Source organism: Triticum dicoccoides, chromosome 3A (assembly GCF_002162155.2).
Source record: "Triticum dicoccoides isolate Atlit2015 ecotype Zavitan chromosome 3A, WEW_v2.0, whole genome shotgun sequence".
NCBI classification, from domain to species: domain Eukaryota; kingdom Viridiplantae; phylum Streptophyta; class Magnoliopsida; order Poales; family Poaceae; genus Triticum; species Triticum dicoccoides.
In genome coordinates, this window is record NC_041384.1 from 38,863,822 (window position 1) to 38,879,039 (window position 15,218).

The window sequence follows — 15,218 nt, forward strand, 5'->3', positions numbered from 1 at the left end:
CCCGACTATAAAAGCCGGCAGCCTCCACTTGCCTGTGCCAACACCAGCCCCGCCCCTCGCCGCCGTCCAGCCCCTTCCTCTCCCTGCCTCTCCCGAGCGCCGCCGCCCAGCCCCTCCCTCTACCTCTCCTAAGCCCGACCAGCGCCGCCGTCGCCATGGCGGAACGCTTCCCCGGAGACAAGGCGGCGGCCAACGGCTTCGGCCGCCATTCGCTCCGCGAACAGGAGTCCTGGCTCCTGTTCCAGGTGAACATCCCGGCGTCGCCGGACATGCGCGCCGGGCCAACGGGGTGGAGGCTCAGCGCCGGGGGAGTTCCCATTCCCCCGTTGCCCGACGCCGTGGCGAAGCCGAACTACTTCGCCGAGGAGGTCGAGATCGCCCAACTCTTCCTCCCCAGTACGCCGCCGACAACCACGCGGCCTGGGCGGCGTATTTCGGCGCGCCGGTGGTCGGCGGCCGACAGAACAGCGAGGGGCGCCACCTCTGGTGGGGCGTCCCCGGCCGCACGCTCGAGGGCGTGCTCACGTACCTCGAGGGCGGCAAAGAACCGCCGTTGGCGTACCCCCTGGCGAGGGTGGCCGCCCCGGCGTAGCACCGACGCGTCGGGCCATGCGCGCCAAGGAGGTTCTGCGCCTCCTCTTCTTCCTCCTCATCGCGTTCTTCTTCACACTCCTCCGGTTCTCCGGCGCCGCTCGGCGTCAAGGCCGAGCCCGCGGCGGAGACGCCGCTCGGCCGGCGCACTCGCAGCGCCGGCATTGTCATCAACGAGGGCGGCCAGTGCGCCTCCTCCTCGTCGATTCCTCCGCGCTTCGTCAAGCCAAAGACGGAGCCGGGGCTGGCGCCGGTGAAGGCGGAGTTCGACGACGACGACGCGGCCCTCGAATGGGCGCGCCAGGACTCCATTGCGATGGAGAAGGCGCGCCAGGAGAAGGAGAAGGAGAGCCAGTGCGCCGCCCTATGCCGCTTCGAGGAGCGCCAACGCGGCCGCGAGGAAGGCGGGGTCGTCGTCTTATGCGACAGCGACGACGACGACGACGCGCCGCCGCCTGTTCGCCATGGCGACGCCGTGCAGGGGTCCAGCAGGGGCACCTGCGTCAAGGAGGAGAAGGCCGACGACGACGATGGCGGCGACGGCGGCGACGACTTCAGCCCCTTTCTTTTTTTTAGATTAGGTTAATGTAATGTTTGGACGAATTTCGCCGAAATTTGCCATGTTTGGCCAAAATTTAACTAGTTTTTATCATAACTTCGCCGAATGTTCTTTTTTTTGTTTTTTAATACGTGCCTGGGGGCGGCCCTGGTGGCCGACGGCTGGGGACCGACTCGCCCCCAGGGCCATTTTTTGCGCCGGCTCACCCCCAGGCGGCGCTTTTAGACGCCTCCTGGGGGGCCAATGGCTGGAGATGCCCTAACCCCCTCCCCCCCTCCCCGCAACTTTTTTTTCCATACAAATCATCTACCGATTAGCTAGGTGAAGCTTCTTGTGTCCCTCGAAACCACTCCATAGGCAATGTGCCATTTGAGTGTTAATGAGGTCTAGAGCCCTGATATGTCTCTGTCGTATTTATATTTGTTGATTGTTTCGTGCCATTATTTTACAACTTTTACATAATTTTGACAACAACTTAAATGCTTTTTTGGGACTAACATATTGATTTAGTGCCCAGTGCCAGTTCTTGTTTGTTGCATTTTTTGTTTCGCAACAAATCCATATCAAACGAAGTCCAAACGCGATAAAATTTTACGGAGATTTATTTTAGAATATATGCAATTTTTTTGGAACAAAAGAATCAACGTGAGACGATACTCGAGGAGCCCACAAGCTCAGATGGCGCGCCCCCTATCCTGGGCGCACCTAGAAGAATTGTGGCTTCCCTGTAAGTCGGTTGGGGGTTTCCTTCTGCCGTAAGAAAGATAGTATCCGGATAAAAATCCTCTCAAAATTTCAGCCCAATCAAAGTTACGAATCTTCGGAAATATAAGAAACGGTTTTCAAAAAAGAACACAGAGAGAGATCCAATCTCGGAGGGGCTCCTGCACTTTGGGAGCCATGGCGGCTATGGACCAGAGGGGAAACTCTCCTCCCATCTAGGCTAGGAGGGAGGCCAAGCAAGAAGAAGAAGGAGGGGGGCTCTCTCGCCCTCTCTTCCGGTGGCGCCGGAGTGTCGTCACGAGAACCATCATGACGGCGATCTACACCAACAATTTCGCCCCCGTCATCACCAACTCTCTCCCCCTCTATGCAGCGGTGTGACACCTCTTCTTCGCGTTGTAATCTCTACTTGAACATCGTGCTTAATGTTATATGTTATTATCCAATGATGTGTGGCAATCCTATAATGTTTGAGTAGATTTTTTTTGTCGTATGGTATGATTGATATAAGTTGTATGTTAAATTGGTGTTATCCTATGGTTCCCTCCGTCTCGCGCAAGCGTGTGGGATTATCGTTGTACGGTTTTGTAATACGTTCATCATTCACTTATAGTGCGTAGCGAGAGTGACAGAAGCTTATACTCGAGTGAGGGGATTGTTGCGTATGAGAGTAAAGAGGACTTGTTGCTTAATGTTATGGCCGGGTTTTATCTTAATGATATTTAGTAGTTGCGGATGCTTGCTAGAATTCCAATTATAAGTGCATATGATTCAAGTACGGAAATGTTAGGGTATGCATCTCCCTCATTGCATATGATAAGTATCTATTGTGTTATATTCAATTGTCCATGGACAATCTTTCTCTTTGTGTTACAAAAAGCTCTCTACTAAACAACTAACTTTTATATCCTGCAAAGTACTCCTAGTTTTCTTCTTGCAATGTAATTCTAGTTTTATCCCCGCAAAATAGTTTCATCCTTGTTCTAGGTAAAACGAACATTAAGTGTGCGTAGAGTTGTATCGGCGGTCGATAGAACTTGAAGAAAATAGTAATTCTACTTTTAGCTCCTCATTGGGTTCGACACTCATACTTATCGAGAAAGGCTATAATTGATACCTTATACTTGTGGGTTATCAAGACCTTTTTCTGGCGCCGTTGCCAGGAAGCAGTAGCGTGGGGTGAATATTCTCGTGTGCGCTTGTTGGCTTTATCTCTAAGTAGTTTTTATTTTGTGCTCTTGTTTTCTATCTTTAGTTATGGGCAGGAAACGTAAAATACCCAAAAAAATGTACTTGTTAACCTAATGGTTGTAGAACTATCCAAAATCTATCATACCGTTGAAGCTTTCTATTTGGATCATCTTCGATCCCTTTGTGCTCCTATTGAAAACCTAACTAGTTTAGTTGAGGGAAAATCATTAGATGAACATGTTTATTTTGTGCGACCCCGCGTGTCTCAAAAAAGAAAACTCTTAAGTTATCAAATTAATTGTTTGCAATGCTATGCTTGGAATTTATGCGAAATATATGATTTTACTTGTAGTTATGAAGACCCTAAAAAACACCTTTCCTATCAATGTGAGTTTAATGATAATGAAATATTATCTTCTTATGCCAAGGATGTTTATAGTTACTATGATATTGAACAAATTGAAGAATTTGTTTATTTTAAGGGTGCCTATGAAATTGCTTCTTTGACTGAATCCAATAGCTGTTCTTTGCGAACTACTCCATGATTATTCCAAGCTGTGGGATTGTTCATTTCATATCTATCAGTTTCATGTCGAGATCCCTTTCCTTGATGCCCTTTTGGAAGATCTAAAGGAGTTTAGTCCATTTGCTTGTACCTTGTCTGAGCTAAATATGGGAGCTATATGAGGCCAAATATGCAAGTGCTGGCTTGGTCTTCCAAAGAGGCGATGTCAAGATAACATTGGAGTCTTTGATAGGCGGTGAACTTCTGCTTCTCAATCACAATTACATGTTCTGCACAAGGATTCTGATGAGACAAGCAGGTTATGATGGTGAATGGTTTGAACACCTTCTCTAGTAAAGCCAGTGGCTAAAACTGATGTAAAGGACCCAATTTTGGTACTAGCAATTCTAGCTGACTTTGGTACCGCTGTTTAATGCAGTCTGTGGTTCAGACTTTGTGTACTGAACTATTTCACAAGGCTCTGAAGCAAGCCTATATGAACCCCTGAACTTCAGGTTGCTCCATCAACTGTTGTTGATTGACATTTTGTGTGTGTAAGCTCTGAAGGAAGCCTATACTGAACCATTTCTTCTAGTTCTTTTGCTTTTTAACTCTAATGCTTCTGCTTGGCTGTCCTTTGGATTCAGTTGGTCATATTGAGTGTTGTTCGAGGATCAAATCATTAAACATTTAGATTTGTGGAAAACTCATGGGCTAGGACTAGAACAAGTTTTTCTTGTTGTTGGGATTGTTTTGTTTCTCAGCTTTTGGAACCAGTTCTCGCTGTTTGATTGGCAAAAAAAAAAGTTATCGCTGTTTAATAGCTATTTTTGCACGATATCTGAGGACTGAGACCTGGTAAAGAAAATAATGAATTGGAAGGACAAAGTAAAGTCTCGCTGGACATGCTGCCGGCTTGAAACAGAAACATTTGATTTCTCTTTTGTTCGCGTGTATGAAGCATAACTTTCTTCATCAGTTTTATTATCTTTGGGGTTTACTACAATGCAGCATTGACTTTCACGTTGCATGTTCTGCAGTACTAGTAGATGTGGCTGCATCTGTGGTTGGTACTGTCTGGCTATGTTATTTTTGTTCAGTTAAGTATGAGTTCATTTTTCTCTCCAAACAGAAAGTTTCGGTTCAGTTTACTCACAAGATGGTAAATGCATGGTTTCTCATGAAGTGTGTTGGAAAATCATGATTTTTGGATTCTATTTCCACATGGATTTTCAGTCACAGAGGCAGCAAAACAGATGCCCAGGACCAGGACCCGGAGAATGAGATGAAGACATCTCCCAACCCAAAAGCTCATCTAGAGATGGTATGTTCTCAGGATATCCACGCAGATCCCATCGCTTGGCGCTCCGCGCGGCTGTCCGCCACCGCCAAAAGACGGAGCCAACTTAAGGCGACGACGATGATCGTCCGCCCGATGCCGCCGGGCGTGTGCACGTCGGCCGATCTCCGGCCGGAATCCCAATCCAATCTCATCTTTCTATCCATCCGGTTGTTCTTGCTTTTTCAAACCGGACAATCGTGTCTATGTTATTTCTTCCTGCTCTCAACAACATGCAATCGCATCTCCCGAACATTGCATGAATATGCTACTTACATCATAATATGGTTGATGCCGCAAAGAAGCAACTCTCCATTGGCGCCGCTGTCAGGAATCGATGTGTACTTAAATAGCCGTCGGTTTCTTACAATCCAACCAACCAAGCAGAACGACTACCGTTTGCTGCGTCTCTGCACTTGCTTGCTAGCTTAGGTGACTCACTGTCGGCCATGGACAGCTCTTCAGATGCTCACAGGTGCACTCCCTTGGCCACTGCTCCATATTCTCCTCTGGCCATTTTTCAGTGCATGCAAACTTTGTCAGATCATGCCACCAATTTTCTACACGCACATTTTGTGCCTTCCTACACGCACATTTTAAATGATGAGATTGAACCTGGCGTCCTTGAGATTGCACATTTCCACTGTTTCGTTTTCTCTTGTACGTACGGTATCTATACGTTTTCTCAACACACGTACAACAAATATACGTTTTCAGTACACGACCACACGTACAACACATATACGTTTTCTTCTTGCTGATGAGGAGTTCTTGGGTGTGTACGTACGTGCGTGCAGCCGTCACCGGTGCGCGGCGTGCTACCGCCAGTTCAACCGGATGGAGCACCTGGTGGAGCACATGCGGACGTCGCACCACTCCCTCCACGAGCCCCGCTGCGGCGTCTGCGGCAAGCACTGCCGCTCCCTCGACGCCCTCCGCGACCACCTCGGCTTTGGCGCCTCCCTGCCCTCCAAGCCCGCCTGTTCCGCCGCCTTCCAAGCCCACGGCTGCCCGCTCTGCCTCGCCGTCTTCCCCGCCTCCGCCGCCGTACGTGCCCACCGCCCGACCTGCAAGCTCTCCGGGGCGCCCCATCCTTCGTCGGTGCAGAGCCTCACCCGAAGCATGTCGAGGGTGGGCGCGCGAGGCGGCCGCGGCGCGGTGGCACTCGGGTGCAAGATGGTGGGCGGCGGGAGCGACGGCACGCTGGACGTGTGTGCGCGCGTCTGCGTCGTCGACGAGCACGAGACCATCCTCTACGAGAGCTTCGTGAAGCCGCTCATCCCGGTGACGCACTACCGGTACGAGACCACGGGCATCCGGCCCGAGCACCTCCGCGACGCGCCCACGGTGAAGCAGGCGATGAGGCGGGTGCAGGACATCCTCCTCAACGGCGAGGAGTCCTACTCCTACTCCTCCCGCGGCGCCGCCCGGCTCCTCGTGGGCCACGGGCTGGAGCACGACCTCGACGCGCTGGGCATGGACTACCCGGTGCACCTCAAGCGGGACACGGCCGCGTACCCGCCGCTGATGAAGACCAGCGCCAGGCTCATGAGCAACTCGCTCCGGTATCTCACGCGGAGCTGCCTGGGGTATGACATACAGCCCGGCGGACACCATCACCCTTACGACGACTGCGTGGCCGCCATGCGCCTGTACAAGAGGATACGCGCCATGAGCCACCTGCACCTGCACGGCTGGCCCAAGGACGACGATGATGAGTCCACGGCCAAGGCATTCCCGGCGTGGAGGCAGCGAGAGCTGGAGCGCATGTCGCCGGAGGAGCTCCTCGCGATGTCCAAGCCCGACTACCGATGTTGGTGCCTCGACGACGATCGGCGATGCTGATGTACGGCAGCCTGCTCCCTTCGGAATTCGAATCTTGGCGCTTTTACTTGATGGTGATGATGAAAATATAAGAGAAAATAAAAGGATGGATAGTTGCCGTACTTTACAATCGACGTGGTGGTCCAATAAATCACAGTTTTGTTTTGTTGGAAAGTAAGCTGCCTGAATTTCAAATTCTGGTCATTCAATTTTTTGCGGAAAAACTTCCAATCTATTCATCTTTAATCATGGCAGTACAACGAACACCAGAAATAAAAATTACAACCAGATCCGTAGACCACCTAGCAACAACTACAAGCATCGAGGCGAGTCGAAGGCGCGCCTCCGTCATCGCCCCTTCATCGCCGGAGCCGGGCACAACTTGTTGTAGTAGACAGTCGGAAAGTCGTCGTGCTAAGGCCCCATAGGACCAGCACCCCAGAACAGCAACCGCCACCGATGATAAATAACGTAGATCGGAAGGATCCAAACCGAAGACACACGAATGTAGACGAACAACGACGAGATCCGAGCAAATCCACCAAAGATAGATCTGCTGGAGACACACCTCCACACGCCCACCAACGATACTAGACGCACTGCCGAAACGGAGGCTAGGCGGGGAGACCTTTATTCCGTCTTCAGGGAGCCGCCGCCGTCTCGCCTTCCTGAGTAGGACACCTGGTCATTCGATTTTGTTTGGGAACAAAGATGAAAGTTGGATGGAGGCACGACCGGGCACCTAGGGTGCCGGGCGAACAAAGCGAGGCCCGGGGACACCGGCAAGGCCTCGGCTAGGAATAAGCCGCAGACGGCAGAGGCGAGCTAGAAGGTTAACGGGTGTAGGTGCCGGGACTGCTGGCATCTAAACTAGAGGCCATCGAGGCTTGACAGTTGATGAATAGATCAAAAGTTTTTCTCAAAATAAAAGATAAAAATTGTGACACTTGAATTTTGAAAAATCGGTACATTACCCTAAGATGTCATACTTGACGGGCTTCATGTGCAGAACTTTTTTTTAGCTTCGGCACGTCTCTCTCTGGCACCGCCAGCAGAGAAGGGACCGGCTACATGTGAGTCGCCTAAAAAATTATTTTGGGCAAGTTAATTTTTTGGGTCATTAGATTAAAATCCAACGGCCATCCTTATTTCTTCGTCCTTTAGCTTTTTCTTCAACCATTTCTTGTGTCATAAAATGGACTTACCCAAATTACAACTTCAGTCAACTACATATAGCCAGTGGCGGAGCCAGAAACTCAATACAGAGGGGCCAAACATGTTATATAATGTTAGACAGGGCCAAATCATCTACATCTTGCTAATTTTGTTTAAGAAATGGAGGATTAAGAGCACATATAGTGGTATTTATGAGAGCATAGGGGGGCCCTGGCCCCTGCCAGCACCCCTGCCTCCGCCACTGCATATAGCTATTGTGATGGAGAATGCGCTCCGATCGAGCGTGTCGTCGTATGGGAGCACAAAGGTGCCGGCGGTGATCACATCTCTTCCGGGAATGAAAACTCCTTCTGAGAGATCTGCATTGCACAATACACTGACATCTGCCTTATGATGGTGCCCGTCAGTTTGGTTTTAGCATGGTGTACCAGGTGCTCCGGGTACGGCAGTAAGCCACCAGCAATGTAGCACTAGCTCATCATCCACCTTTAAGATCTTTGGTCTGAAGTCTGAACTCAGAAGGAAGGAGCTGATGTAATATTGTAACCCCCGATTTGAAAGAAAAGGGAGAGAAAAGATATGTGCCCCTGACATTGTTGAATATATGACAATAGAACATTGACATGTGTGTACGTCGAATGGACTAACACAGATAGAAAGATCCCTGAAATTATCATTGATCCCATAATCGAACCACAACTTTACAGTCCAGCACAACTAGTAACTGAGCTTTAGGTACTCTCTGATTGTGAGAGGAATTGTTGTATTTCCACCATCATTCCGTCGTAGTCTAGGTGGTTAGGATACTCGGCTCTCACCCGAGAGACCCGGGTTCAAGTCCCGGCGACGGAATTTTTCGTTTTTAATTTGCTATATTTTTAGGCTTTTAGCTTCTGCTGTTCCACGGGATTTTTCCTTTTTTGAGGCATTGCTGTTGCACGGGTGCTGATGAGAATCAGGGGACACGTACAGATGTCGTGGTGAATCATACATTTATGACATGAAGAGTAGAAGCGACAAAACAGTAAGATCTTAAAAATGCTCCAAAAATCGTTCGAACTTCTTTGCATTCTCCCAATCTTTCTTTGGGGCAACCAAGGAATCAATCTCTTTACAAATATCACTAATGTAAGTAATATCCTCTTCATCTAACCCTGTGAGCACCTACTCATAATTATTTGCATATTTGAACATGAGAAAATGTTGAGTTTCTTCTGGTTGGGACATCAAGCTTCAGAAATGCCCTGCCATCCACCTTTTCTTCCTCAGCAATCTCCTTAAACTTGTCAGTTCTTGAACCACCATTACCAATATACCTAACAACAGCTCTACAACACTTCATAGATATGTCCACTTCTGTTATGCCATCTTGCACAATAAGGTTAGCAACGTGTACCTCATGTGCAAGCAGTTAGCCATGTTGGTTTTGCTCAGCTGCCTCCACAAATAAACAATACCACCGACATTGGCACTTGCATTATCAACAATTTCAGTCAATCCCTCCAAACCCCAATCAGGCAAGCATCTCGCCCCTTCACAAAGAAAAAACCAATGGTTTTCTTCTGTAGACTCCAATATTCATCAATAAAACTGGTATCACAGTCATATATCCATCTTGCTGCTGAGAAGTCGAACAATCTGTTGTTAGGCAAACTAGCTGACAAGAATCCTTGAAGAATTTCTTGAGCTTAGACTTCTGTTGGAAGAACAGTCCCGCAGTGTCTCTGGTACAGGTTCTTCTAGATGGCGGTTTGAAACATGGGCAGGGTTTGGACATAAATTTTCTAAAGCCCGTCTTCTAAAAAAAAGCAAAGCGCAACTCACCTTCTATGACCATCTCTGCAAAAGCTTCCCTAAGCGCGTCAAGATCAAACCTCCAAGTCCGGACGCCTTCCCCTTGAGTTGCTTGGAATATGTCCTGCTTTGGATCTTTGTTGTATTTGTGAGGGTTGCGCTTGCACACATTCAAGTGTCTGATCAAGGATGGCGTACCATGGTGCTTCGTGTCCGCCTTCATATCACGATTGCAATATTTGCATTTGGCAGCCTTTACCACATCATTTTCATCATTAATCTTGATGAAATTGTACCACATCTCTGATCATGGTGCCATCTCCTTCTTTCCCTTACATGTCTTACATCCTTCTCTAAATCAACAACCTCACGCTCAGCCGCAGCAGATTGTTGTGCACCAGAAAAATGTTCCCGTGAAGATGGTTGTGAACCAGAAAATTCAGCCGATACACAATTGTGCCGTGAGTGGCCCTATGAGGGCTCACTTCCTACATCACCATTTAGTGATCATCGGTTTGAGCCATCTATATAAGACACAAAAGAAAAGAGCATTGACATCACTCATTTTGGTACAAAATGGTCAATCGAGATTGCGAAATCTAGAAATATATGCAATAACATACAACTGAATCACCAACTCATTTAACCTTTTAAATTTCTCAACTATGATATTGAAAATATCACACAGAATGACAGAACTAGCAAAAGTTCAATTGAAAAATTTACTGAAGTAGATGACCGATATCCTACTGTTCCCGGTGAGTTCCACTTGAGTGTTCAGTCTGCATGTTTCTTCCTTCATGTAATCCTGCTACATTTTACTCCTTAGATTCGATACTACGTTAATTCCTGTAATCCTGTTACATTTTACTCCTTAGATTAGATAGCTATACCTGTTGCCTATTTACTTATTCTTTTTGGCATATGCTGCTATCAAGCTCTTAGATACGATACTAACTGAAGAGAAAACGACACCCAAGTCTGAACTTTCTGAACTAACTGAAACTAACTGAACCGCAGGTGTTTATTTCTAACAATACTGTATGATAAATCTTGACTGGTGTAGGCGTTGGCAGCAGTAAGATATTTGCCGTTTGGCAAGCTACTTTTCTTTTTGTACTTATTAAACAAGCTGTACATACTACAGTGCTCGAAAATAAAATAAAATAATTGGATAACAAAAACTATAGAAGCTTAGTGATTTACCAAGCAGAGCAGGCTTTTACAAATAAGCACAGAAGGTTGCCGATGTGTACTAGGTTAATATTAGTAAAGCAATTTTTAAAAATCTGCAAGTGCGCAAGAACGACGTCCACATGTGGTTCTTTGCTAGAGCTCTTGACTCAAAAGTTCTGATATATACTTACTTGAAGTTTGTTCTTCTCTCTCGGGCGCGTTTGATCCATCTCGTTCTCACAATCTCATTTGCACACATAAGAAAATCAGAGATGTCTCAGCATATCATGGCTCATTTCAAGAGTAAAAATTCAAGTCAGATCAAACTGAAGCTTCAACCATAGCTGAGACCAAGCTACTTTGAGGTGAAAAAGCCTTGAGACAAGTTTTGCGCAATGAATGTGCTAGTGCTACCCGTATATAAATTTCTGACCAGAGAGTTTGTCCCGTCTCATCTCTGAATTACTTTCTTTGAGATGGGTTTCTTCAGCATAGCATAGAGAATGCCGGGGCAAAACTACAAAAAGAGTTGGCGGGGTAATTGGCAAATGATAATATTTTTGGACCTAATTTAATATCTTGGACTGCAAGGAAGCAAGCTACAGCTTCAAGATCCAGTACAGAGGCAGAATATAAGGCATTGGCAAATGCAACAGCAGAAATCATATGGGTGCAGTCAATCCTAAAGGAACTAGGTATGAAAAGCACTAGAGCTCCATGTTTATGGTGTGATAATCTAGGTGCTACCTACTTGTCAGCAAATCCAGTTTTTCATGCCAGAACTAAACACATTGAGATAGATTTTCACTTTGTTCGAGAAAGAGTTGCAAACAAACTTCTGGATATTCGATTTATTCACTCTCAAGACCAAGTTGCTGGTGGCTTTACCAAAGCTTTACCCACAAGAAGTTTTGAGGACTTCAAGCATAATCTCAACTTGATGAAGTTGTGATTAAGGAAGGATGTTAAACGTGATATAATCTTCACGTGTATACCTTGCATGCAAGGAGAGGAGACCTTGGCTAACCGCATGAGGAGTAGTTAGACAAGATACTCATGTAATCTTTATCTTCTTTTATCTCTTGTATTTCTTCTCCTCTAAGATGTATCTCTACAACAACTTGTACGCGTATCCGGGCTTGCAACCCATCTATATAACATGAAACACGTCGGCCAGGATAGGCAAGACGTTTACCGCAAGTCGCACACTGATGTATCTTTGAATACTACTACTATAGGCACATCTTCCAATTCTAAATATTATTTTAGAGGGGCTTCATCCCGTTTTAATCAATGTAAAAACCTAGGATGTTGATGTTGTCCTGCTAATCTGCTCTCAAGGAGGAAAACACTTGGGGATTCAACAAGTATATCAAACAGACCCGAAAAAAAACCCTCCCTTCCGCTCGCCCCCCGCGAGGTGACGGGAGGAACCCTACCGCTCTGCCGCCAACTCCCTTCCCCGCCCCCTCCTCGTCCCTCGCCGCCGCCAGAGGGCGAGGCCTCCTTGTTCCCCCTCCCACCGGCCTTGGCGCGGGCCGACACGGCTGGATCGGGGTGCCTCGCTGTCACAGGGCGAGGCGACGCGACGGGCGTGGTGATGGCGCTGCGCGTGACGGTGGCGCGACGGGCTGGGCGGCGAGCGGCCGGTGCGGGCGGTCATGGCGGCGAGCAGTTGGTCTCCCTCGTCGGCGGGCTCGCGGTTGTCGATGGCCTCGCGGAGATGTGTGTCAGCTACCATGGTGGGGTGACATGGGGGTGCTCGCGGGGGAGCTTGGTAGGGGGGATAGGTGGCCTCGATGTGCTCGCGCCACCTGTCGCCGGCACGGTTTGCAGGTCTGGATGCGTCCGCTCCTCCTTCTCCCCCTTTCCTCGTGTACGGCGGGGAGCTTGGTTGGAGGGATGGGTGGCCTCGATGCAGTTGCGTCACCTGTCGCTGGCACGGTTTGCCGGTCTGGATTCGTCCGCTCCCCTTTCTCCCCCTTTCCTCGGCCGCGAGCAGGTTGGCGCAGGTTTACCAGCGGAGCGTCTGCGGGTGGTTCCGTCGGTCGAGGGCCATCGGTTGGTCCAAAGCTGGGGCCTTTGTGTAGGTCCCGGGGTTGTCTAGTTGCATGGCGGCGGCTCTGGCGGCGGGAGGCGTGACGTTTGTGGGCGGAGCGTGTGTCTCAGGTGCGGGCAGGCAAACATGGCCGCATGGGTGGCGTGGTTGCGGGCGGTTGACGGAGTTAAGGTTCATCAGTAGGGTGTGAGTGCCGGGGTACACCACTTGTCCAGTCCTTTGACTGGCCGACGGTGGCGGTGGGCGTTGCCGCCGTACCCTTCCTGAAGGCTCCGTCGCGGTGTTCACACTCTTGTCGTCCTCTTTGGGTGAAAACCTGATCTTCACTGATCGGGCTGTGGCGGCTATCCATGGTCGTATCCTTCTTGGAGGCACCGCTTTGGAGGCCCGGCTTCGTTTTGGTCCGGTTCACCTCTCTATTGGTAGTCGGTGGGGCGGTGTGCTTATGCCTGGCACCTTTGTATCTTGCCTTGGGTGTGTGCAGTGTGTGCGTTGTTCGGTATCTCGCTCGGTGATGTTTGCTTTATAATATAAAGCGGGGGAAACCCTTTTTCGGCAATCTGCTCTCAATATATGATCGATTAGGTCTTCCTTGCATTATTTTCAGTTAGTATTGAGTTCATTCCAGATGAAAGAGTCAGGATGTAATCCAAATTTAAATGCATCGCTAATTCTAGTTTTGAAGCAAAGAAGGAAAAAACAAGTGTATATGTGCATTCTGAATGTAGCTGAACTATTTCGAAACAAGAAGTGAAATCTGGATGAACTATGAATGCCACTTATCATCCATATCTTTTCTATGGACTGATCTCTTTCTACCTGTATTTGTACAGGAACGACCACCAGTGGAGTTTTTCTGTTGATTGAGGCGTTTCCCTCTGGATCTGGTCACCATGGGTGGCTGTCAATACCTGCTATGGATGGACTGTTCTCCCTTCTGCGGAGCATAGGATTTGTTCCTCTCTTTGTAGATGCAGGGAAGCGTCGTCTGTTGTGTCATGCTAGCAGCTTTTCATCGGCAGGTGGCTAAATCCATTGCCTCCGAAAGCAACATCATCTGTCGTAAGTGACAACGAGTAGCAAATCCCGGTTCAAGCATATGGAAGCAATCTATGGTAGTGTTGATGAGGTGCATTCGCTGCGAATGGAGCTACATGTGTTTGTAACATGAATGGATCACGCACTGCACTTACAGTGGTCACTTCGCCTACAAAAGTCACACTGAACTGCTGGTGCATCATATACATATGAACTGTAATTGCTTTTGGATCCCAAACTGTCTTCCTGTAAATGTTGTTCTCTGAGACAGGTCGTAGAGAAGTCATACCAATTTGGAGGAATAGAATCATCAACACAGCATCAAAGGTAATATTAGTAGTATGGTCAATAGCAGCATCCATTTTACCAAATTTCAAGGACGTCAAGGTTTAGCATCTATGCGTTTGCACTGCTAGCTTGCAAATCATATACTAAGGATTGAAGTAATATGATAATATGGTTGTCGCTGAATCTAACTTATCGCATTTGGATCACAGAACACATAGATTTTAGATGGTAAGGCAAAACAGTAGGAAACAGGTGCTGGTGCGGATGGTATGCGCATAATATACGTATACAGATACAAGAAAGCGAAATCCAGAAAAATATGCAATAACATACAACTGAATCACCAACTCATTTTCACCTTTTAATTTTCTCAACTATGATATTCAAAATATCACACAGAATGACAGAACTAGCAAAAGTTTAATTGAAAATTTTACTGAAGTAGACGATCAATTTCCTACTGTTCCTGTGAGTTCCACTTGAGTGTTCAGTCTGCATGTTTCTTCGTTAGATTTTACTCCTTAGATAAGATACTATGTTAAATATTCCTGTAATCCTATTACATTTTACTTCCTTAGATTAGATAGCTATAGGTGTTGCCTTTTTACTTATTTTGTTTTTGGCATATGTTGCTATCAAGCTCTTAGGTACGATACTAACTGAAGAGAAAACGACAACCAACTCTGAACTTTCTGAACGAACTGAAACTAACTGAACCGCAAGGTTTCTTTCTGACAATACTATGATAATCTTGATTGGTTTGGCGTTGGCAGCAGTTAGATATTTGACGTTTGGCACGCTACTTTTCTGTTTGTTCTTATTAAACAAGCTGCTACAGTGTTTACCAAGCAGAGCATAGATGTGAGAACTGAGAAGGCAATGCCGGGGCAAAACTACAAAAAGAGTTGGCGGGGTAGGGGTGGAGGAGTGTGTGCGCGCCGACGAACCCAGTACC

General features: G+C 47.7%; 1 protein-coding gene and 1 non-coding gene across 2 annotated transcripts; both read left to right on the forward strand.

The window, feature by feature from the left end:
• The first annotated feature begins 609 nt into the window (after positions 1 to 609).
• On the forward strand, positions 610 to 6,753 carry LOC119271847. The gene is made up of 3 exons (XM_037553507.1): positions 610 to 677; positions 4,806 to 5,078; positions 5,706 to 6,753. The coding sequence occupies exons 1-3, from the start codon at positions 610 to 612 to the stop codon at positions 6,751 to 6,753; spliced, it is 1,389 nt and encodes a 462-aa protein (XP_037409404.1).
• A 1,934-nt stretch (positions 6,754 to 8,687) lies between these two features.
• On the forward strand, positions 8,688 to 8,760 carry TRNAE-CUC. Its single transcript has one exon. It is a non-coding gene; the product is annotated as a tRNA-Glu (tRNA).
• The last annotated feature ends 6,458 nt before the right edge of the window (positions 8,761 to 15,218 follow it).

Excerpts from the sequence above, each read along its gene's own strand:
- LOC119271847 (XM_037553507.1), top strand. The coding sequence starts at position 610 with ATGCGCGCCAAGGAGGTTCTGCGCCTCCTCTTCTTCCTCCTCATCGCG. Across the intron at positions 678-4,805 it reads TTCTTCTTCACACTCCTCCG|TCACAGAGGCAGCAAAACAG; the intron begins GTTCTCCGGCGC and ends ATGGATTTTCAG. Across the intron at positions 5,079-5,705 it reads CTCATCTTTCTATCCATCCG|CCGTCACCGGTGCGCGGCGT; the intron begins GTTGTTCTTGCT and ends ACGTGCGTGCAG.